Source organism: Chelon labrosus, assembly GCF_963514085.1.
Source record: "Chelon labrosus genome assembly, chromosome: 22".
Taxonomy (NCBI): Eukaryota; Metazoa; Chordata; class Actinopteri; order Mugiliformes; family Mugilidae; genus Chelon; species Chelon labrosus.
In genome coordinates, this window is record NC_140355.1 from 10,366,624 (window position 1) to 10,391,715 (window position 25,092).

The 25,092-nt window shown below is 42.4% G+C and overlaps 1 protein-coding gene across 1 annotated transcript; it reads right to left on the bottom strand.

Moving 5' to 3' along the window:
* Positions 1-428: 428 nt before the first annotated feature.
* On the bottom strand, positions 429-24,818 carry npdc1a (neural proliferation, differentiation and control, 1a). The gene is made up of 9 exons (XM_084571856.1): positions 24,512-24,818; positions 12,540-12,677; positions 5,301-5,414; positions 4,950-5,138; positions 4,650-4,716; positions 3,354-3,444; positions 3,093-3,172; positions 2,847-2,946; positions 429-2,548 (listed from the first exon to the last, which is right to left on the bottom strand). Exons 1-9 carry the CDS (start codon positions 24,633-24,635, stop codon positions 2,477-2,479), a joined length of 975 nt encoding a protein of 324 aa, XP_084427982.1. The 5' UTR covers positions 24,636-24,818; the 3' UTR covers positions 429-2,476.
* Between the last annotated feature and the right edge of the window lie 274 nt (positions 24,819-25,092).

Here is a 25,092-nt window from a genome sequence, read left to right on the forward strand (position 1 = left end):
CGCCAACTCAGAAGGCAACCGTGTCGGTTTCGCTCAGCGGTTCATGCGGTTGCTACATAATCACTTCAGGGAAAATTCAGAAAAGATTGACATCTTCTTTGTATGACGCAGTTTAATAAAATAATTGAACAGTCAGCCACAGCATCATCACAAAACACAACTAAATGGTGATTTTATGTATTATTTATTTATTATTTATAACGTTTTTTCATCACAAATGAACATGAAGGGCATAAATCTCAGTCTCTACTTTCAGCTTGATTCGGTAAAGCACCAACCCTGGATTCTTAATTCCACCCCCTCCTGTTGAGCAGCACAATCGTTTCCCACAAACAAGTCTGATGGCTTTTTGATTTTCTTCCTAACGGCCCTGCCTTTGACCCCCACCATCGCAGACCCTACACCCACCCAGGTTTTCATCCGAGGGCCAATGACTACCTTCCTCCCACTGTCCACCAGAACAAAGAGCTTTTAATGGCCCTTGGCATGTGGCTGAATGGGGAGAGGACACTGACCCATCCCCTTCCGAGCACACACGCTCATACAGCCACATACACAAAATAAAACCACACAGAGGTATGTGCAAGCTGTCTCTCTGCCCCCGTAGCCCCCACTCCACACCATGCACACTTTCTGGGTGTAGTCATTTGCGTCCTGAAGGTAAAGCAAGATCAAATGGTATCACCGAAAAACCAGACAGAAAGGCAGCGACAGCTTGTAGCAGGCAGGCGGGCGGGCGGCACTAAATGTGTCACACTGCAAGGCGAACGAAAGGTGCAATCGAATCTTATCGACACAGGCGTTTGTCTGGTTAATTCAGCAATATTGGGTGTATGTTTATCTTTCAGGTTCTCTTCTGTTTGTCAAATAATCTGCAGAATTACCCAGTGGTTGAGGATAAGATATTACAACCAAGGTCTGTGTCTTTGCCAAGTATTGCCATTTCAAGTGTCTGTTAATTCTCTTCACTTTGATGGTATCATGAAATTTACTGTAAATGATGAACACAGCTTGTTTGAGCTCTACATTTGAAGTAATAAGGTATTTAAACTTGGTTGATCACACACTCCATTTTAAATGTAACCTAATTCTAGTATTTTATTCGTTTTATACTTTAGAGAGTTTGTCTCTTCACCTGAATGTGAAATAAACTTCTGTGGGTGTAGAATCGGCTTCTACTGAGTCCTTGCACTGCTACTCCTTGAAGACTACAACATCGATCAATGTTATTTTTATGCACACTTAAAGATGTCGAACGCGTTCTGTCCCGCGATATTCTGATTTTAAGATGCCAAACGTGAAACTTTAGAGTCTCGCAACAGCGATATCTGCATCTTGCATCTTTCTCCCCCGTTTCCTGTTATCTTCTCCTCTATGACTACCAAATGAAAACATTAAATGTACAATACACAAGCACGACAACAAAAGGCTCCACAGGATGTTTTTTACATGTGGTAAAAAGTTTTTAATTCCAATCTTTAGTCTGCATGTACAAATATCTATAAAAAGTGAACACCATCACTCTTTTTATGTACATTTTGCAGCACAGGGTTAAACCGGGACCGATGAGAGGACAGAGAGGAAAGAGGGCCAATACAAGATAATCATATTTGCCACCTGCACATCAATCAGCATAAGCCATCTATTCGTTTTTCGTTCAAGTGCTCAGAAGTCACTTTCACTGTACATTCCTCCTGCTGCAACAGGATGCATGCATGCAGGAGGCAGAAGAATTCATCAAAGCGTTGCCATGATTCAAACACAGTACAGTCAAACCATGCAACAGACATCATCGAGTACTTCGTTTTCATATATATATATATCTATATATTTTATATATATCTATTATCTTAAAACCTTAATGTGCAGCTTATATGACAAAAAATAAAACGTGCAACATCAGTGGTAACACTTCCAGTGCTAAACCAGGGCGTGTCGGGGCGTTTTTACAGAGGTGTCGCTGAATACTAAAGGTTTCCTGTTAGGAATGAGGGTTAGCCGCTAGTTTGCATGACAAATCAAGGGAGGTCACTTAAGTTTGCATCTTACATATTTCTGCCGTGGTATTCTTTGGAAATAGCTGCGAAATATGTTGGAAATTAACAGCGTCGGGAGGAGGAAATCTTAACTTAGAGCATGACAACACCTACGGGAAAAATTTCTAACAGGACTCGATACGTTAAAAGACAGTGGTTGCTCCAAAACAGTGAGAGGAATAAATTAACAAGGAACCCAACGTACATTTTGTAGTATTAAAAGCCGCACGGGGCGGAAAGAGTAAAGGGCGGACATGAAGACAATCATATTTATCACCTCCTCCTCTGCCGGGATCCTCAGTTTCTTACACATGCATGTGTGAGATCGAGAGGTTTCTACCAGAGAAGTGGCCTGTGTGCCTCTGTATGCATATGTGTGTGTTTGTTCGTGTGTGTGTGTGTGTGTGTGTTTATGTGTGCATATGTTAAGTGCTCAGCATTCACTTGGGATTCGTCTCATAATGCGTGGTCGAGTCATCAAACAGAGGGTTCTTCACTTCCATCTCGCCAGTCTGTTAGAGAAAAATAGAAAATTGATTATCAGTTGTAAACTTATATAACGGCTGTTTGTGGATGCTTGTGTGTGTGTATGTACTTGCTATCTTCATGAGAACCAGATGGATTTAAGATCATTGGATTCAAATCTTGGTTTGGTTTTAGGGTGTACGGTTAGATTAAGGTTTAGGATTAGGATTGGGGTTTGGCATTTAGTTGGGTTGATGCTTAAGAACAGGCTAAGTGGCAAGTGAATGCATTATATTAGTGAATGTCCTCACAAAGATAGCTATACAAATGTATGCATCTACCCACCGGGGCAAGTCCGGGACACTCGTATACTGTGAAGTCTCCTCCCACTTCTTCTTCATCTGACGTGACCTCGCTATCAGTGACTTTCTGTTCAGGTTTGTGACTGCAGAAAAATAGATGTTATAGATAAGGCAGAGAGTTGACAAGGTCAGAGGATGTGGTTTGAAATATCTACATGAACATATCATAGATGACAATATGGGTTAAGGGATGGAGTAACAGAGAAGGAAAAAAAGAACTAAAACGTACTTCCCCATTGAGAGCATCTGCTGTTTTTGATGTTGATAGTGATACATTTGAGCACTTTGGGCCAGAGTCTTGTCTCCCATCTGTGGACAAAACAGGAGGAAGTGTGTGTGTGTGAGACTCATTTAAAAAAAAAAAAAAAAAAACAGAAGCCGTGGTGCACAACTTTACTACTTGTGGTTACTGCGGAAGAAGAAGAAGCGAGAAATTGAAACAAATGAAGTTCTATCAATAGCAGCTAGGCAGAGAAAGAAATCCCCTTACCGAAGTGCCATTGCCTGGAGCAGGAGGTACGCCTGCCCCTCCGAAAGCAGGGTAATCCACCTTCTCAGCAAGACGCGACTCTTTCTGCAACCTGTAGGACATATCATGAATCTGAGTCTCCTGCAGCACACAGGGCTGTTTCCTGCTTCTGCTATTAAAACATACTTAGATGTAAGCTGGCAGCTCATGATACCTGAACCTGCAAAATGAAGCTGGTCTTGGTTTTAAGGCCATTTTCAACAAGTTCTTGTGCATCGCATTTTTTTTTTTTTTTTTAATTAAAGGGAAATTCATGTGATGTGATGTGTGAGATAGATTCTTGGCAAGTGAGCAAGTGAAGAGAAATCAGTGTGAATAAAATGATATAAATACTGTGCAACTAGTCGCTATCACTAGTTGATAAACAATGTGATGCACGCTCCAACTTGAATCTCACAACTTTCCAATCACATCAAACATTACAAACTCTGGACGTACTTCGATGAGAATTTAAGAGAACAAAATTATTAAAATAAAAAAAAAAAAATTACCTGGAAGCTAAACAGAGCAAACGTGAGTTCTGTTTTTAGATAAATAATATTACAAATAATATTGAACTATTTTACAATGCAATTACTCATGAACACATAATATAGTCTCATATATTGTTATCTGTTGGTACCAGATCATTGCACTGGAAATGCACCGATCAGCCATAACATTAAAGCCACCTTCCTAATATTGTGTAGGTCTCCCTTGTGTCTCCAAAACAGTTGTGACTCATCAGAGAATGGACATGGACCTTCTGAGGGTGTCCTGTGGTGTCTGGCAACAGAATGTTGTTAGTGGGGGGCCTTTGGGTCCTATGGGTTGAGGGGAGGGGCCTCTGTGGATCATCCCACAGATACTTGATCAGTTTGGGATCTAGTGAATTTGGAGGCCAGGTCAACAAGTTGTGCCTTTTTTCATGTTTTTGAGTTGTTACTAAACAACTCCTTTTGTGTACGTGCCTGTGTCAGGCTGCATCCTGCTGGGGATGGCTGCTGCCATCGAGGAGTGTCATTTTTATGGGGTGGGTGTGCCTGGTCTGGTCTAGGTGGCTGGCACATGACATCCACACAAATGCCAGGCCCAAAAGTTTCCCAGCAGAATCCCCTTCTCTTGTCAGAGGTTTTAACGTTGTGGCTGATCGGTGTGTGTGTGTGTGTGTGTTGTTTTTAAGGAAGTTTCTATGAAATCTTCCACTTCACTCAACAGCAAAACCACAAAACCCAGACTTCCTGTGCATTTTGTAGGATTTAGTGTGCTCATACTTACTTGATGTAACAGACAGAAGCCAGGACCACTGCCACAGTGCCCAACGCCACACACACCGAGATGATAACTGTAGAGTGACACAGAGAAGATAACCCAAAATAAACTTTGGTATACACAGAAAAGTGCTAAAATCGTTGGGGAGACAGGATGTAAGACTGACAACACAACCTATATTGTGCACCACAAACTTGAATTTGAGCAGATAAGCAGCAGGTGCATAAAAAGAAAACCCCTTTAAACTGCTGCAAGCGTCAGGTCTCTGATCACAGCTGTGTGTTAGGGACATGAAATCACACTCACTGACAAAAATGCTGTCATTCTTGGGTGCGGACCCAGATATAGAACCGGCTCGGTCCTCATCTCCAGTGGCCCTGGGCTGCGGGGTCGGTGTGTCGGGGGTTTTCGTGGTGTTTTGCGGGGCTCCATCTGAAAGTCTAACCTGGCTCTTCTGCGGTTGTTTGGAGGTGTTTGTTTGGGAGGTGATGGCAGCTAAAAAAGATAATGAGTGTAGAAGGTAAAATCAAAGGTCACAGTAAAAAAAACACAATATCTGATATCTCTCAGTCTCTGCAATTGCAAGTCTTAAGACACAAACAGAACACACACCTTTTCAAAACAGGAAACTATTTTTTTCCATTGCAGGTTTCTTACCAAAAAATGTGGACTGTTGTTTTTGCGATTTGATCTCTGACACTTGTTGTTTTTCGATGAAGGAGTGAATTAGGTCGATTTCTTCTTCCGGGCTGGCGTACGGCGTCACCCTGCCTGTAGGACAGACAAGGTACAAACTTTAATTCAAGAAATTAAATTGGTTTTAACAGAACACAAAGAAACTCCCAGTGTGAAGCTGTAACAAACATCCTGAGAGTTAGGGACTTTAATAGCAAATAATGTAGCCTTTCCTTGCCTTGTTCACATACAACTAAAGCTCCTCTGAGTAACTGCTGTTGTGTGCACAGGGGAGACGGACGTGCATAAGGTTTAGGCGTGCATACGTGAATTTACATGTGTTTTCAGGATCTTCTCTATGAAGTGACGGGCGGGGAGTGTGCCCGTGTGAGTTGTTTGTTTGGAGGACTGGTTAAAAAAAAAATGCAGCAGACAATACTAAACTGTTAACAAGCCCTTCAGGCCAGACAGCGAGCCACATTCCTGCAGGGCAGCCGAGGTCTCCGGGGCGACCGGGGACGATAGTGTGTGTGTGGCCAGGGGAGGAAGCACCGCAGGGGGCAGGAGCAATCAGCCAAACCTTGGCTTCACCGGCCTTCACTTGCTACAGTCACAATAGATCCCATAGCTCACAGCTAATGGAGGTCATCAAAGTGTTATTTCCCTCTATAAAGTTTCCTTCAAATATCAAATGAAAGGTATCTGAACACATATCTAGTGAGCCTCGCGAGGAGAACACTTGAGGATAGAGAAAGTGCAAAAAAAGCGAAGGTGGTTGCACAAACAGAACACTGATAAGACATCAGAATGATATCATCACCGTGCAGCATCTTGGGCCAGGATATGAACAGTTGTTTTGTGTGATATCCATGTTAAAAAAAATAAATAAATAAAAAATAAAAGACCAGCGCCAGTAATCCTGCCTAAACAAATGTGTTATTACATTAATGATTACAGTGTCACTTTCACTCCAGAAGGCTGGCCATCTGGCCGAGCTAATGTGTATGATATGACATGCCAGCACTTTCACTGGCTGCTTTGTTATGTTCTTACCCCCCTCCACTAATGGCCATTTAGTGCGCTCCATAGCAGGTGTCTGTGGAGGCGGGATGCACCATCTGTACTTTGCAGGTGGTTGCGAGCACCAACTGTGCCTGTGTGCTCGCCAGGAGCAAGTGGCAACGCAGGCGGGTTTAGATTTCAGAGGAGAATCTGCTGCAAAATGTTTTTTTTAAAAAAAAAATGCCTGAAACTAGATGATTATTTGTAAGGGAAAGACTCAGGATCCTGCCTACGGGCCTGAGCTGATAAAAGTGGCGAGTGTGTGGATTGTCACACACTCGCTAAGCACGCACACCTCTCCTCGTATAGGAGAGTTTTGTCACTGGCTTGATAATGACCCATAACCTCTTGAGAGCACCCAGGGGGCAGCTGAGGACAACAAACAAACACTAAACACCTCGACAGCGATTGTAGGTCGCACACATCTGTGCTGTTTTCTTTTCCCACTTAAAAACCATTCACAGTTCTTCCTCCCCCAGACCACACGTGTCCGCACACTTCCTTTCCTTCCCCCTTCCGCTTTTTAAAAAAACCCAGATAAATCAGATTAGCCAACCTGTTGTCTTATCTTTATGTAGAAATATCCAAATGTCTTCTTTAGCGATTATGCAGTATATCCTAACACTAAAATAACTGACCCCTAAAGAGCATCACTGCTTTTTACTGTATAAATTATACTGAAAGGGTCTTGTGGTATTCTGAACCAAAGGGAACCCCCCCCCAAAAAATTATAAAAAAACAATAAAAAGGGCTGCATTAACTTAAAGCTATTAAGTGATGACGAGACAAATGATAAATTGCTCTTTCTACTGACCAGAACACATCAGATGAAAGAATCAGACTAAAATCATCCGTCTTTGATTAAACCGTTATATCAACATTATTATATAAATGAACCGATCAACAAAATATTCAGTTTATTCCAAACTATTAAACCTACTTTGATATGTCACCATGCTCAGAAAGACAAGGACAAACTGAGCTCAGTGTCTCCCTCTCCTGCAGATTAAGGATGTATACTCAGTGTGTCCTGCTGCCATCTAGTGGTTAGTTTAATGTATGCATAAAAAAAGTAGACTGAAACTATAGGTCTGAGTCCACCACGCTGTTAAGATACAGGAAAGGGACTAAAAAGGTCACAGTGTAATCAGAGACTGGTATTTACTTTATAAGGTTGTCTGTTATTAGACGAGGGATGGGTGCAAGGTAAAAATGTCATCCTGCCAATGAAATCGTCAAGTTGGATAGACGGTGTCCCTTCCCCACCTGCTATAAAAAGTCAGTCCCAGCTCAGAGCACAGCTTTGAGTCAATACAAGAAATCTGACCAGCAATATTTTAACCCAATAAAAAGGCCAGTGTCTTTCATGCAGAAGACAAAAAGGCCTGCAATAAACCTTTTTTTTTTTTTTTTTTTAAATTCATTACTTTTGTTTTAGAAATTAGGTCAGTGGGCAGCTTAGAAACGTCAACCAATGATTTACAAAATAAAAAAAATATTTAAGTATTCACACTGTTAACACTACATTACTGTCACTGCATGTTACACTGGAGCTATTTCACTGGTTGTTTTTACAAAGTGGAATAGTGTGTCGCTTTAACAGCTGTCAGCATGTTTGGGTCTTTTTGCTAGGGTCCTTTCTAGTTACACTGTATTGCCAAAAGTATTCGCTCATCTGCCTTTACACTCATATGAATTTAAGTGACATCCCATTCTCAATCCATAGGGTTTAGTATGACATTGGCCCACCCTTTGCAGCTATAACAGCTTCAACTCTTCTGGGAAGACTTTCCACAAGGTTTAGGAGTGCGTTTATGGGAATTATTGACCATTCTTCCAGATGTTGGACGTGAAGGCCTGGCTCCCAGTCTTGGCTCTAATTCATCCCAAAGGTCTTCTAGGTCAGGACTCTGTGCAGGCCAGTCAAGTTCTTCCACACCAAAATCGCTCATCCGTGTCTTTATGGACCTTGCTTTGTGCACCAGTGCGCAGTCATGTTGGAACAGGAAGGAGTCATCCCCAAACTGTTGCCAAAAAGTTGGGAGCGTGGAATTGTCCAAAATATCTTTCTGAAGCATTCAGAGTTCCTTTCAATGGAACTAAGGGGCCAAGCACAGCTCCTGAAAAACAACCCCACACCATAATCCACCCTCCACCAAACTTCACACTTGGCACTATGCAGTCAGACAAGTACTGGTCTCCTGGCAACCGCCAAACTAGATTTGTCCATCAGATTGCCAGATGGAGAAGCGTCATTCGTCACTCCAGTCCAGTGGCGGCCTGCTTTACACCACTGCATCCGACGCTTTGCATTGCACTTGGTGATGTATGGCTTGGATGCAGCTGCTCGGCCATGGAAACCCATTCCATGAAGCTCTCTACGCACTGTTCTTGAGCTAATCTGAAGGACACATGAAGTTTGGAGGTCTGTAGCGATTGACTCTGCAGAAAGTTGTGCCTCAGCATCTGCTGACCCCGCTCTGTCATTTTACGTGGCCTGCCAGTTCGTGACTGAGTCGCTGTCGTTCCCAATCGCTTCCACTTTGTTATAATACCACTGACAGTTTACTGTGGTATATTTAGTAGCGAGGAAAGTTCACCACTAGACTCGTTGCACAAGTGGCATCCTATCACAGTACCACGCTCCTGAGAGCGCCCCGTTCTTTCACAAATGTTTGTAGAGGGTGCTTGATTTTATACACCTGTGACCATGAAAATGACTGGAACACCCGTATTCCTGTATTTGGATGGGTGAGTCAATACTTTTGGCAATATAGTGTGTATGTGGGGCTGCATGAATGAAAGATAGAGAGACCTATGATAGGAGACAAAGAGAAACTCTGTAAAAATACCCTAATGGAGACAGCCCTGCCATTAGTGCATACGCAATATGGCAGCATATAAAGAATGCATACACGTCTGTTTGTGTTCCTTCTGAAGACGGAACATGGCTATAGGGCATAATGTGTGTTTACCAATGGCAGTACACGCCTCCATGTCAAACACAGGCAGCTCCTGCTCACAATAAACAGTGCTGTCGGCCTCACTTGTTCACCTACTGTGCGTGTTCATCCACGCTGGGCGGACTATGCCAAACATCAGACAACAAATAGCGTATAACTCTTCAAACTCGAACTCCTGCACCATTACAGGCCAGCAGGAATAGATTACAGTAAGAGGTGTGTTGTGACTACAGTGACTGGAATGGAAAATCACACCCACAATGAGAACATGAACCATGGCATATCAGGGGAGAGAGAGAGAGTACTACATTAGCCGTACAATTTGGCTAATGAATAACTCAATTTAAATTTATTTTTGTGCCACTGTCGATAAATGCACTCATGCAGATAGTGCTCTAAAAGCCTAGAAAAAATGTGATCAACCAAGGCCCTGATATCTGATTAGCTGACAGCCCCATTAAGTGTCGAGCAGTGTAGAGGCTAATACAATGTTGTGTTAGTCAGGAGTAAACCAGCCTCAGAGCAGCGAGGCTCACATACTGCTTGTGGGTTTTTAAAGCTAATGCAAGTGATTTCAGGCCACCACAGAAGGAAGAAAGAAACAAAATAGAGTCCTTGTTGGTATGAGGTGAGGAGCTGAAGTGTGCATTTTTCCCGATATACCGTACTTCCATAATATCACAGCTTCGAAAGTTGATAGAAAATACTAGAAGTTCCTATCGATGTGATTAAAGGCCAGTTTATTGCTGCTAATCTCCTTGTCTACGCCAAGTGAAGGACTATGGGAATTCAACCTATTAAGGGAATTCAAATGAGCTGGTCCAAAGCCCCCACGTTCAGTTGTCCAACAAACCGACAGAGCCAACAATTGAAAGGTGATTGGCTGAACGTTTAGCTTGCCCATGAGAAGAACAAAGTTTTTTGTCCAGTCTCTTCCGCTCCAGGACCAAAGATAAAGGGCCAGTGATAGTACAAACGCAGACAAGAGTAGCTTACATTTCTGGTTGTTCCACAATTTTTGACAAAGCCACCAAGTGGCAGCGGACAGCGACCAGGACGAGAGTCAAATATACAAAGCACTAATACGGCATCATGTCGGGGCCTCAACTTTGAAAGTGTGCTTTCTCATATCACTGAGGTTATTCTACTGAAGAGCAAAATCATTTCAGTATTTTTCATGCTTTATCAGGCATACTCAAACTTTCAGATCAGCAAATAGGTCGCACAGGTCTGAAAACGTAGCAATCACATTTGATCTTTGGATGTGCAATTTGCGGTCAGTAACGTTGTCAGACTACCCAGGCAGAAGCTAGACTGCAGCTCTTTATTGTGTTTTGACACATCAAGAGCAGCGCACCGCTCCTGACAAACCAAATAAACCACAAACTTGCAGAAGAGATCCGTTGAGAAAAAATGAACATTTCATCGGGCCGTTTCAACATTTTGTGTATTTGCCTGTCTGTTCGCTGTGAAAAGGAGAGCGTTCTGTAGTCTCTCAGCGGTTTATATAACCGCTGGGAGCTTAAAGGACTACGATGCGCCAGATTCCTAACACCACATCCACGTGCATGTACAACATAGCATAGACACAGATGTAAATATACTCCTGAACATTGAAATACAAATAACAAAACTCTCCTTTCTCTTTCAATACATTCTAACACTCATCTTCTAATCATGTTTACGATGCTGTCGCTGATGATTTGAGCCAGGTTTTTACTGGATCCTGTTCTGCCGCAAAAAAAACATCTAAATTATTAATCCTGCAGTGGAACCCACATGTGACATAAAAACACACAAACATGGACACTTGAATATACACAAGATGTTTTCTTTTCCCTCTTGAGTTTCAGTAGTGCCTTCTTGAAACATGATATGCGTGCCAGCAGTGCAATATCATGGAAATCATACAAATGTGATTTATTTTGGCTTTTTCATTGAAAGATATTAGATCCAGTGATGGAGAAGAAGGGCAACAGAGAGCGAGTGAGAGAGGGAGATGCATGTCATCTCAGTGATTAAGGCCTTCAGTGCGGGGGCGATGTGTGTATGTGTGTTGCAGCCACAGCAGGGGCAGAGGCGGATTAAAAACACAACGGGTCAGATAAATGGGCGGCAAAGAAGGAGGGAGAGCGATGACCACAACTGGCGAGAAAAGAGCCACTGACAAAGAGATAATGTAGGAAGTGAGAAAGAATAACAGCGAGCGAGTCAGTAGTAAGTTGTGTACGACCAGGGAGCAGGAATAGTTAGAGACGTCTTTTAAACCTTACGCAGGTTAGCTGACTGGAACTGAGGGTGTAATCGGAATAAGCTCAGCCCAGTGATTTGTCAAACCCCAATTTACTCTCGTCAGGCTTCGTCTTTTCTGCAAACACACCGATCGTAAAACGTATCGGCGCATGTTTGCTAAAAGAGTGGCATGCATGATTAAAGGGGTGTAAACTCAGGAAGAGGCGAGCGGCGATGCGGCGACAAGAGACCCTGGAATGTTAATGAAATCCACTGTGGTGTAGTGACGATAGGCGGAAAAACCCTTGGTTTGTCGGCTTTGAGGCGCAGAGTAATGGTGGGGACTGAAACTGTTGTTTGACATTTGACACAAACATGGAGCTCTACAAACATCTAACGTATAGAAAACACGTCTATAACGTTGGCTGCTACCACCAAATCCACCACATGGAAAGTCGGTAAAACCCAGATGGAACGGCAGTGTTGACGGCTAGATGAGGCTACTTCCTGGTGACCCATAATGTACGGCTTTGATCTGTTAAGTCTTAAATAGTTCTAGACCTGCATGGGATCTAAAAAGAACTGGGTGCATTGTCACAGTTTAAAGCAGGTTACTTGTTTCAGCATTTGGGGTGGGAAAAATGCAAGCATGTTACCTAGGACACCAGAGCCTGGAACGCCCACTAGTGACCAACTGTCAGCTACAAAACGATGGGTGACGAGTGACTCGCTTTGTATATGGACAACTAAATGTTTCTGCTCCAGTTCAAATAGACATAATAATTACATTTGGGCTGTTAGAACTGTAAGGTTTAACGATTTGAGTGTGAATGAAGGAAAATCTCAGGAAGGGTCCTGCCCAAACGTTTCAGCTGTGATGTGCTAAAAATGCAGACTTGTGAGAGTTGTGAGTGCAGAGCCATGTGTGAGGGTACACGTGAAAGAAATATATTTTTGTTCATACCACTTTGTTGAGGCATCACACAACGCCCCTCCTCATTCTCCTGCAGTTGGGGGCGACATGGACCACAGCGGGTAGAGCCGGGCTCGCAGTATTCGCGTCCCTGCTTGACACAGTCTATACGAGGGCACCTACTGTGAGCTGTGTGCAAGAGAAAGAAAAAACAACGGTCAACCACACTCATGTGATAATAATAAGTAAATGTTCAGAGTACAGTATGCTTTGCCTTTATGACTGGCACAATTTGTCTTAGTTCAGAAATAAAACAGCTGCCCTAGAAAAAAGCTGACGTCAGAGTTACATCATGCTGACAAAGGTTTTAGGATTTGTTTTCACTTCAAGTTTACTGGAAAGAATATATAAAACTCAGACAGGCATTTCGAACGGTTTCTGCAATTTGTAATGCGGCGGGCTCCACCTGTTTGGCAATCCAAATCAGGTCAAACCAAAGTAAAGAGTGATCTGCAGCTGTTTCTTTCACAATCAGGTTAGATAATCATTTGACCTGATTACTGCAGGTTTGACGGAGCTAAATAAGGATAGAAACACGCACACAGGTTGCCAGATGCACAAAAGAGGCAGTGGGTTTGGTAGAAGAGGCCAAGTGGAGAACTGGGTTGCACTCAGAGCGGATAATGAGTCCGGCAGTGCAGCACAGCGGGCCGGCTAAAGGTGAACAGCACCGCGGGGGTCGATGCAGGCGTAGGAGACGGGAGGTGATATAAGATATGGAGAGGATGGTTTTGTGGCATAAAAAGTCAAGATGACATATCATTGCCGTGAAAATAAGTCACAGCACGTCATAGATACAACAGATGGGTTTTATATAAAAAAAGAGATATTGATCTAACCATTAATCTATACTCAGACTGCCTTGAGGTACTAAGAGGGACTATTTCTTAGTAAAAAAAAAAAGCAGAGATTAGCAGAGATAATTATAGGACAGGAGATCACTGTAGGAGAAATCTGAAGGACCTCTATAGCAACAAAGCCTGCAATATTAGGACTGCAATGATAGGAAAGATGTGAGCTAGCAAACAAGAGAGGGAATACATTCTACATGATTTATCTTTGCCATGTGGCTGTTTTCTTATAATGTTGCACTTAAAGTAAGTGGATTAACTACATGTGGAGTATGTAGTTGATGTACAGATAGAGTATGTGTATGAATACAGCCTCTGTCTGTTTGTCTTTGTTGCTCTACTTTTTAATTTCATCGCGTCTTTTGCAGACACTCTTTGTTCTGTCTTTAATCGCCATCCGTGGCTACGTACATTTTTATGGATCCATACTGCAACTTGTTTTAAGACATGGATTTCTTTGTATAGTTTAGTTACTGCTGGGCTGAAAAGGGACTGTACATTTTGATAGCAAAGTTACACAATACAAGGAATTCACCGACGCCAGTATTGGGGTATCCAAAAAACAAAGCTAAAACAAAGGCTTGTTGGGTTTCGCCCCTCATCCAAAAGGGTGCTTCAGTTGGATAAGGGGCAAAACGTCTTCAAGAAACCCAACAAGACTTTGTTTTTTTGCTTTGCTTTTTGGATATACCTTGACCTGGATGACTGAGAACCTTCACAGACAAATATCAGCTATTGATCTGATACTGTACTCATGTCCTCCCATTTGTAAAACAGCTCCACACAACCACATCCGATACCATTTTATGGCAGCATTGACCTCTTGTTAGCCGTTCATGTAGGTGACAGTAGGTGCAGGTTAGCTGGCTGTTCAGGGGTCTTTTGTCTCAGAGGAGCGTTGCTGATGCGATAGCAGTCGGATGTAAAACAGTTGGACATATTAAAGATTTTGCCATAGGCTACTTTGTAGATAACAAAACGGATACAAAGACATGACGCACTGAATAAGTCTACACATCACTATTACATAACTGCCAGATGGGTACACATGCCCACATCAACTTATGTCACTGACAGGCTTGCCTCAGGGTGTGAGCAGGGCAGCGACGCATGTGTAATCTGAGAACTTTGTTTTGTCTTCTGAAGTGTTTGCAACAAAAAGATACAGAAAAACCAAAAAGTAAGCGTTGGCAGACCGCGAGGGTTCATTTTAATTTGCGTGCTTGTGCCTAACAGTGAATCTTTTATTAATCTATGAGCAGAAAACCAAATATTTAACTAAGTGGTATGAATCACCTGCCTCAAGACTGACATGCAGGTAGACAACTCCCTGAGCATCCCAGAGTGTCTCTGATTGACGCTAGTTGTTTTAGGTCACGCTCCGTCTCTTCCTGTTCCCATGGAACAGTAACACCTCCTTCACATGCTTATTTATAACATATCCCTGTGAGCGTAACATGCACCCGGTCCCCCTCATTTATCATTCAGTTTTTTTCTGCTTCTGCTTTCTGTCAAGATACATACCTTCCTTTTCATTTCCCTTTTTTCCCCCGCGCAGATATCAAGCCTTTGTCTGATTGATGCCCTTTAACCTACCTTGATTAAACGTCACTAGAGCTAGCTTGTTCTGTCTTTGTGGTACTTTACATGGAGTGCTGGCAGTTTGTCACGTCATGGATTGAGCAAAATGAATTAGGTCTGTTGTGTGCAATTGCCGCAAAACTAGTTTTTCACTCAACTCACCCATTCAAAAGTGGTGTTGTTTTCCCCTCAAGCTAGTCTAATGTCTATTTAATCATTTGTTAGACCACCAAATAGAGGACTACAACCGTTTGTCAAGTCGAGCATTAAAGTCTAACATTAGCACAGATGCTAACGTTTGCTGTCCTGCCTCCACATTACCTCTAGACTCTGTTAATACAGGTTTTCAATGTTTTTCTTATGGTAATAGACTCCAGTGTTGCTATCGAACATAGCAACAGTAATATAGGAAGTAGGGGTAAAAATAGGGTAAAAACCCTATGGTTGGTCGTCAGGAGGCAAATCAGAAGGACAAAAAAGGGGTCAATTGTACAGCTGTAATATTACCAGCTGTCCTGCCTTGTTGTGAGAGACAGGGTTGGCATAAGGGAGGCAAAACCGGTTTGTTAATTAAATAAATACACAAAGATTATTAAATTAAAAGATGCGCACTAGGTCCATGCACTATACCAAAATTCTCCTTAAAAGTTCATCTATGATAGCAAGCTAAGGTGTAAGACACATGACTCTTCACGTTTCTTCTAAAACATGCTGCCTTTTCTAAGAATAAAAAAAAAGTCCTCTTTTCATTAGCTGCCTCTGGTTGTCCATCCTCTCTAATTATCCTCGCCCTTCCCTCGAGTCAAATTATTCCATCGCCCATTTATTTATGGCTCTTTGATCAAGAGCTGTGTAAAGCCTAGGTCAGGTGCAAGCAGCTGGATTCATGCCACAGATCAAACAACCCATTCCTGTCCAAAATGATTTGACCTCATCTCATTGTGAGGATTAACTAATTTAAAAAGAACTATGTCGGACGTGACCATGGATGTGCACGTCACTGGAGCTGGGAATCACGCAATACGATCCTTATTTTAAACAGATCAGACAGATCTACTGCGAAAAATATATTTTAGCCATGCTAACAGTTGCTCTACGATGCAAAGGTTCATGAAGCCTAAGCAGTGTTTCTTAAACTGAGGTACTGGATCACTAGTCAGACAATAAGTCTCCACACAAAAGCACCCATGCATACACAAACACTCACGCAGACACACACCTACTTTGTGTGCTCCGTTATGAAAGTGTGACGCTGGCAGCGGAGACACAAAAGAAGCCGAGTAAGATAAAATGAGGGAGGATCGGTAGTCAAATAGAAACTGCATTCATCAGCAGGTTAAAAGCTTTTTGTTAGACAATGCTTTTGGTGGATGTAAGGACTCCAGTACACATACTGGCACTTTTGTACACACGCCTGAATAAGGTGGCCATGACAGCACACTGCAGTTCAAGAGCCATCTGAATCAATATCTAGTCTGTGTTACTAGCACATTTCTGTATCTGTTTTTTCAATAATGGCAGAACCTCTTCTGAATGCTTCTTAATATAGTGATGTCTTCTTAGTTTCCCTGTGTTCTGTCTATTTGCACGAGTTGCGTTCCCAAGGCCGTCACATCTTAACAAATTAAGACGTCCATCACGATCAGCCTACAACAAAGCAGCTCAAACCTATTTACCGCCATAACAAATGGGTCACAGAAGCAAATTTCAAGTCGCCACAAGTGGGGGCCTTGCATCAGCATGCCTCCCACGCAGTGTTGTCTCTAATTAGAGAGCTCAATTAAGGGGACAAAAGAAGGGAGGCAAGAGACAGAAAGAAACGGGAGGGGGGAAAAAATAACAGATTTCCTGCAGTACATCAGGACGTTTGGTCTCAAGCTAAGACAGAGGAGGTGAAAAGAAAATATGATGCGATTCAGAAATGAGTCCTTGGAACGAGTGAAATATGACTTTACTAACCATCTGCTGCTGCTGTTGCCAGGCTGTGTACTCAGCAGCAGCTTTGCCAGTGCCAGGAAGAAATGAGAGGCAAACAGAGGCATTCTCACGCGGCCCGCTAAACACCTACACCTACACTCACCGCATATATGCAAGTGCACGATTTCATTATGCCATGGAGCGGTTCAACAGATACAAAAACACAATCTAGAGAGTGAGAGGAAGAAGGAAATGGGTAAGCCAGGAGGGTCATGCGCTCCCATTGTGTGCATTTCCTGACCCTCTGATAGCAGACAGGAAGTAAGCCAAACACTCCAAATCAAGTGGAAACATTAAAGAGCTCTGCTTGGTGCTCTCCACTTGATATATGGCCACAGCGTTTATTTAGACCAAGATGAAGTGAGTCCATGTGTGTGGCGTTCTGTATTCCTGTGCTCCTGTTCATCCGCCCTTCCTCACACTCTCGAATGATGAAAACAAACAAATGCCGAAGAACCTGTTCGTAGTGGTTTGTTTGCTCTGGCATCAGCTGGGACTGCTGCTAGGAACTGGATTAAATATTAATATGCAAACCATGAGACAAAGTAAACGTCTTCTGTAATAAAAAATAATTTATAAACTAGCAGATGTAATACGTAAATGTCTTGCTATTTAACACCTGCGCAAAACATGTCATTTGCGAGCTTGCTGCAAATTTTTTATTTTTTTTTATATTTCTTAACTGACCCACGGTTGTTTTCATATGATCATATATATATAAATTGATCATCCAAAAGCAATACCCTGTAGTTATTTTTATTCAAAATAGGTCATTTTCAAGCCGCTGCCCTCAAACAAAGAAAAGTCTCATCTCAACAGTCTCAACAGTTTTCAGGTGGTTGTCTGTTTTTTTATCTGGAGCATCACATGTTTTGCTCTGACTTTTCTAGTTTCTATTTCATTTTGCTAGACCAAGAGAGAGAGACGGTGCCTTCACGGAACCAAGGTTACATTAGTAACTCTCAGCCATAGGCTCCACCGTACTAACTTGGTGATACTTGGTCTAGATGACTCAACCATCCTCGTCACCCATGTTCATTTCAGGCAAATTAATCATTGGAAACAAAGTATAGGTTTCAGTCTTTAACAAGTGTAATTGCCTTTGTTTTAGGGTTAGTTTAAGCTTTCTTTTTTTAGGAAATACCATGACCTCGATGACCTTTTCAGACGTTAGAGTCACCATTTTCAGAGAGAAAATTGCTCAGCCAGACGATGTAATCAAAAAGGCTGCTTCAGGAAAATACGTCACAGACACCGCAGTCAAGGTTAAAATACTACATTTGTGGAAACTGTCTACCTTATCAGTTTCTCTACACTAAAGTAGTGTAGGTGTTAGTTTCCCACCATAATCTTACGCAATGACTCCGACATGTTAAATTTGCAGTGGAAAAAGGGACATGGCTGAGCACCTGTTTGACACACATGTGCAAACTCACAGAAAGAGAGACACTGAAAAGGCAGAGGCAGGAAATATACTGGTGGTTACGTGAGTAGACAGAGATATAAGTGAAAAGGAAGTGAATAAAAAAAAAAGATTCGGAGAATTTCTTCCTTAACGGAATGAAAGCTTGCAGAAGAATGAAGTAGAGCAAGGCTTTGTTTTATTCTTAACGTCCCATCTGCCTTATCTTTCTCTTTCCATATATATATGTCTTCCATTTGTCTTTTCTGGTGCAACAGATTACGTCATGTCAGACAGTGATGAGTCTAATCCATAACACAGGGGACAATTACTATGTCATTTTTATTGGAGTGGGGCAGAGGAGCAGACCCTGCAGCAAACAAAGCAAATGTTAAAGAGATTAATACGATGGCACTGTGTAGGTAGCAAATAAAAGATCCTGTGTCTTTTAGCAAACTTAATGAGAGCACCTTCTATAATAACTAGAAACACCCAAGTTACTGGAAACAAGTGACATCAGATATTATTAATACTGCCATTTAAATGAGTTAAATCGAGCGCTGTCATTCTTGGTAAGGATGTGGCGATGTGGTTTCACAAATGCAAACCTGTGCATGCAAACCTGCTGACATTAAAAACTAGATTACTTGACAATTTTTTGACACAAGACGGGACAGGAAGGGGAAAAAAAAAAAAAACCACAGAAGGAGCGTAGTCAGGTGCATTCAACTGTGCGGACGCTGGTTTGATCAAACGTCTGAAAGCGCCCTGTAGGTTGACTGATATTGTGGTCATTTCATTTCCTGCAGGTAACCGAAAGTATATTCTAAAATGAAGAAGTCAAATGCCGGGTCAAGAGGGAAATAAAGCGAGAGGTGGTTTGAAAAAGCCACTGCAGGCCTCGGCTGACCACTAATTTTTTTAGACATTCAGTTTGCGAAAGCAAAGACCACAGTGAGGCAGATCAATAGTATTAGTAACCCTTTCCTGTTTGTTGCGTAATTTCAGAGTTACCCACCACGCAGTTGGGTTAGTCACTTACCCATTCTCTTTCAGTAACGCCATATCCCCTCAAAGACCACACTAGCCACCCCATTTGCAATCAGAGTGCTTGTTGTCTTTAACCTACATTTGCTTCCTGGAAGCACTGAGTTCACTATATACATGACAAAGCATTAGGTACACTGGTGAAAACAAATGCGCTCCAATGCGACAGTCCTGCACGATATCCACCTTAATGACTCTTAAAGGAAAAGATTCCTACTTAACAGTTCAGATGGACCAATCCATTAAGATATTATCAAGCAGAACAGAACTTTTCTGACATGCGCAGTGTTTCTGTGGAGGATCGAATCTGTCAGAAACAGGAAACGAAGGATTTTTTTTTTTGTCGTCCAGCTTTATTGTCAAAACTGAATTCCTTCAAGAGAATTCCTTCAACCCACGTTTTCAGCGTTGCCGCCCACATCAATTTCAGCTTCGTTCTTCTTTTCTAGCACTTGTTCGAACAACTCTTGGTTTTGCCACCTCCACGTTTCTGTCCCTCTTGGAAACCTGTCACGTCATCTGATGTTCACGCCACAAAGAAAAAATCGGAGCAAGCGTTTACACTATTACACCATTGAACAAATTATCTAAAGTTGACACCACCACTATCGACCTGGTTGAAAATTTCGTCTGACCGGACCAGTCTCTTATGACTGAGGTGGTCTTATGAGACATTTATGTTCTGATTGGTCTATAATTCCTGTTATTAGAAGAGCACTAGTGTCCGTGTGAATAGTAACCATAGTGAGTGACAGAGTCATAATGTGACGTTGAAAAGGAAACCACACTTAATCGTTCCATCGTTCCAGTCAGTTACAGTTAGTTAATCACTGCCTTGTTCCTCATTCCAGCTCGCCTGTCATTCCTGAACTATTGCTATAAATAGATCTGGACTCTCATGAATTTGAAACCCAGTTTTTTTCTTGAACCCAGTGGAAAATAGAAAAAAAAAAAAAACACCATTTAGCTCATACCTGCTCTTTCTATTTCATACAAACGCGTAGACACAGTGTGCTCATACGTCAGATCCATTAGATCTCCGGTCCTGTGAGGATTCCCGTCATTACGTATGAACCCAGTCATTGACTCGGTGGCTTTTATGTCCCCCGGCTGCGTACACGATTCGTTCCACCTGGATTTTCACTGCTCTCAAAACCCACTATGACACAGATGACTAATTTTGCTGCAGGGCACGATAGGTGATTGAAAAAAACACGAAAGCCCGTAGCTGTGTGTGTGTGTGTGTGTGTGTGTGTGTGAAGAGAGAGAGAGTGCCATTGAGGATATGAATCGTTAAAGCTTAATCAAGGTGGAAGAAAGAGGGGCCGGAGGCAGAGGCTTTGTGAATAATAATCACATCAGTAGCAACTGTGGCATTTAAACGTGGCAGCACAACAGTGATCAGACCCAATAAGAACACTGAGCGGTGCAAATGGATGTTTTCTAATGCGAGTTGCTGAAATTCAATTTTCTTTTGCTGCTGAGTGAATGCGCCCCACTGAGTTTGCATTATACAACAAATTCTGCTCGTTAATGTGATTAATTTTGTATCTTGGCCAGCAGACTAAGGGCAGTTTATGTAATCAATTGGTTAAATGGAGACTTTGGATTACTTCCATCCCAAGATCTCAGTGTTCAGTGAAAGCTTTCTGGCATATTTATACATGTGTCAGTGTTCCTTGAATCAATCACCTGATTACTTTTTCACAGCCCAGGTAAATCTTCCTGAACCCTGCGCCACAGCCTCACTGTGCTTCTACTATGCGGCTCTATAGACGGCAGACTCTTCTGTATGCAGATATAACTCCAACAAAATTCCTGCTTAGCAGCATTTATGCAATCACATTTACTTTAGAGCAAATAAAAGGCGTTATATTGACTCGACTCGTGAATTCAACACAGCCTACGCGAACAATGGCCCACATGCTGCCACACTGTCACACGTTGTTACGAACAAGCCGAGTTCAGACGTAACGGGGTGTAATGTTGAAAACCTCACATCATTTCACTACCAATGAAACCAGACATATTCTTCTGCTGTAAAACAGGAAGCTACAGAGTAGGGGTGTCTCCCTGTGCATCAGACATGGTTCTCATGCTCATTATTTTAAATATAAACATTTTGGCCTCACGCAAATCAGTTTTCAAGTCTGCTCTTGTAGCACGTGCAATGCAGTTGAAGGTTTCCACGTACCACCTGTTGTATGTTGGAATAACATTGTTAGACCACCGCGTTTCAGCTTGTGGCTTTCACCAGGGCCCTTGATTCTTTATGCGACAAGTATTCCTGGAGTCTCAACCTTTTTACCTTGGTAGCAGGTTGAAGTCACGACAGATATGCAATTTTTTTGGCTTCAAAACTATCACAATGTAACTGGGGACGCATTGATTTATCGATAATTTATTGGTATCGGTCGATAATCACCTCACTGGCTGCCTTAGCTCAATCTGCCATTATGCTGACACTGATAGTGGTGGTCAGTGTTTATCTGTTGGGTCACAAGCGATGTGATTTATGTATGTATTTATTAAGTCTTTAGATTTGTGGAGGTAGTTGTGTAGACGGCTTTGAAACTGTTATTTTACACCGATAGCGTCTTTGTCATGCGAAAGAACGTTATTTTAAGGTATTGTTTCATACGTTTGTACGGGTGAACTTCAGCTCCTTCAAAAGTAAGAGTGATGAAGGGCTGAGAGACTTTGTTCAGCTACGTTTTGGAACAGGTTAGGGTTAGGATTTGTTTCCCTGTCACAAGAGGAACGATACAAAAGGAAAATATGACAAATAAACGAATAAAAAGACACTGATTTGAATTTCACAGTTGGTGCATCCTCGAACATCACAAATCTCCGTCTTGCTGGTACACATCTTGCACTCGCGGAAAAACTTCTTAGTCTTTTAGTGTCAAACTTTGCATCGTTACAGCTCAAACATCAAAGTAACAGCAATGCCTGAATAGACCGAATTTAGTCGCGAGAGGAAATGAGACTTTTCAAATTTACCCTAAATGGAAAAGGCACGGCAGGCGCGTCACTGCTTCTCCACCCTCCCTGTCGTGCCAACTGAAACCGCACGCCTTTGTGATTTCATGACGTTCACACTTGAACAGTTTGAAGTGAGCAAGTTGAAGACCGTCTGGATGGGTCTGTGTTTGGGAAAACACTAAATTATCCCCCGAATGAATTCACAGGAGTCAGTGCTGAGCGGAGCGTGGTCTAAATATCACTCATGTTGTGGGAACATAAATCAGTTGAGGGAACAAAAACAGAGTCCCCATGATCTAAAACATTTCAGATGAACACGTGTCATCGTGTTAGGGTATTTATCAGTAATTTATTGGTATCGGTCGATAATCACCTCACTGGCTGCCTTAGCTCGATCTGCCATTATGCGGACACTGATAGTGGTGGTCAGTGTTTATCTGTTGGGTCACAAGCGATGTGATTTATGTATGTATTTATTAAGTCTTTAGATTTGTGGAGGTAGTTGTGTAGACGGCTTTGAAACTGTTATTTTACACCGATAGCGTCTTTGTCATGCGAAAGAACGTTATTTTAAGGTATCGTTTCATACGTTTGTACGGGTGAACTTCAGCTCCTTCAAAAGTAAGAGTGATGAAGGGCTGAGAGACTTTGTTCAGCTACGTTTTGGAACGGGTTAGGGTTTCCCTGTTACAAGAGGAACAATACAAAGGGAAAATATGACAAATAAACTAATAAAAGACACTGATTTGAATTTCACAGTTGGTGCATCCTCAAACATCACAAATCTCCGTCTTGCTGGTACACATCTTGCACTCGAGGAAAAACGTATTAGTCTTTTAGTGTCAAACTTTGCATCGTTACAGCTCAAACATCAAAGTAACAGCGATGTCTGAATAGTCCGAATTTAGACGCGAGAGGAAATGAGACTTTTAAATTTTCCCTAAATGGAAAAGGCACGGCAGATAGCGCGTCACTGCTTCTCCACCCTCCCTGTTGTGCCCACTGAAACCGCACGCCTTTGTGATTTCATGACATTCACACTTGAACAGTTTGAAGTGAGCAACTTCAAGACAGTCTGGATGGGTCTGTGTTTGGGAAAACACTAAATTATCCCCCGAATGAATTCACAAGAGTCAGTGCCGAGCAGAGCGTGGTCCAAATATCACTCATGTTGTGGGAACATAAATCAGCTGAGGGAACGAAAACAGAGTCCCCATGATGTAAAACATTTCAGATGAACACGTGTCATCGTGTTAGGGTAAATTAGGATTGGGGACGTAGGAGATTAAGGTTAGTAAATCCCCGTGAAATGAATGCAAGTCATCGCTCTGTCCTCTGAAAGCATGAACACACAGCTGTGAGCGTGTGCACGCCTCAGATAAAGGCTAAAGATTACATGTGAGAGTCCCAGCTGTTGGTGCTCACTGCCTGTGTTAAAAGCAGAGGGGCAGATTATCTCCCCGACAGCAACCATCTCTGTGTAGAGCCTCAAACACACATAATCAATCATACCCATCACTAGATCGCCAAGTAACACAAACAAGAACAGATCAGTTAATAGATTCAAGTTTTGTTTGTTATAGGTATCCTTTTAAATACGGTACACACAAAAAGTAGTTGTTTGCTTTTCTTCTATTCCAAAAATTGTGTCTCCTGTTCAGATAAACTACTAGGCCACAGGAAAAATCACACTAAGCTATTATTTCATCAAGGACAGATGAACTGAAGCAATGAGAAAACAAGACTGTCTGCACACAAGGAAATGGACTGAGTGATCGGACAAGGAAGGGAATTTTTTCCACTATTGTCTTTCCTTCTTCTCGCTCAGACTCACTTGCTTAACCTGTTCAAAACTAACAGCTCGTGGGACGTCCCATACCAGCAAGCTGCATTAAAAACTAAAACCACAAACTACAATTGAAAAAGCAAAATATAACACGTGTTTCAATAAAATGTGACCACTTTAAAACAAATCCTAACAGATAAAACGCTTCCACCGTTCACACTGTCAAGAGCTCTTTCGTGACAGGTGCTTCAGTGAAGGTACGAAAATAGGAACGAAATAAAACTCTTTGGGTGATGGCAGACTTGACGGCTCTTGTGAATATTGTTGAATTTACCTGCAGGTCGAGCACTGACAGGGTCGACACAGAGCAACAAGGCGGCCAGCAGCAGCAGCGGCGGAAGCAGCAGCGGCGAGGCCCGGCGCTGGCGTCCGCGCCGCGGGCTGGAGAGCAGCAGCATCCTTGGGTCTTCTCGGGGACGGTGAACCGGGTTGTTGCTGTCATTCCCCCATCAGTTTAGTTTTATTTTTCTCTCTTTTTTTTTTTTTTTTTTTTTTTGCAAGCAGCGAGCGTCGGCTCAGAAGTAAACACAGCAACAAGCCGAGCAGGTAGCTTCAGGATGCCGTCTGTCCTTCTGTCCACACTGCGCACAGTAATCCGCGACAGTGCTAAAGATAGCGGAGCTTCAGGCGGAGGAGGGGGCGGGGATGTGTTCGGCGTGCTGCTTTCAGGGCCTCTTTGTAAAACTGTGAATAAAAGCGCAGACTTCTCTGGGAAGAAGAATTGTAGCTTTCATAATCAGCAATCAGCTAACAAAATGTTCAAAGTCGCCATTTTGATTGCATGTGATTGAAATAAGAGCAGCTATTTTACAAAAGAAAACCGACTTTCAAATGCAAAATATGCAGATTTCCTTG

Excerpts from the sequence above, each read along its gene's own strand:
- npdc1a (XM_084571856.1), bottom strand. The coding sequence starts at position 24,635 with ATGCTGCTGCTCTCCAGCCCGCGGCGCGGACGCCAGCGCCGGGCCTCG. Across the intron at positions 12,678-24,511 it reads TGTCAGTGCTCGACCTGCAG|CTCACAGTAGGTGCCCTCGT; the intron begins GTAAATTCAACA and ends TCTTGCACACAG. Across the intron at positions 5,415-12,539 it reads TGTGATGCCTCAACAAAGTG|GCAGGGTGACGCCGTACGCC; the intron begins GTATGAACAAAA and ends TCTGTCCTACAG.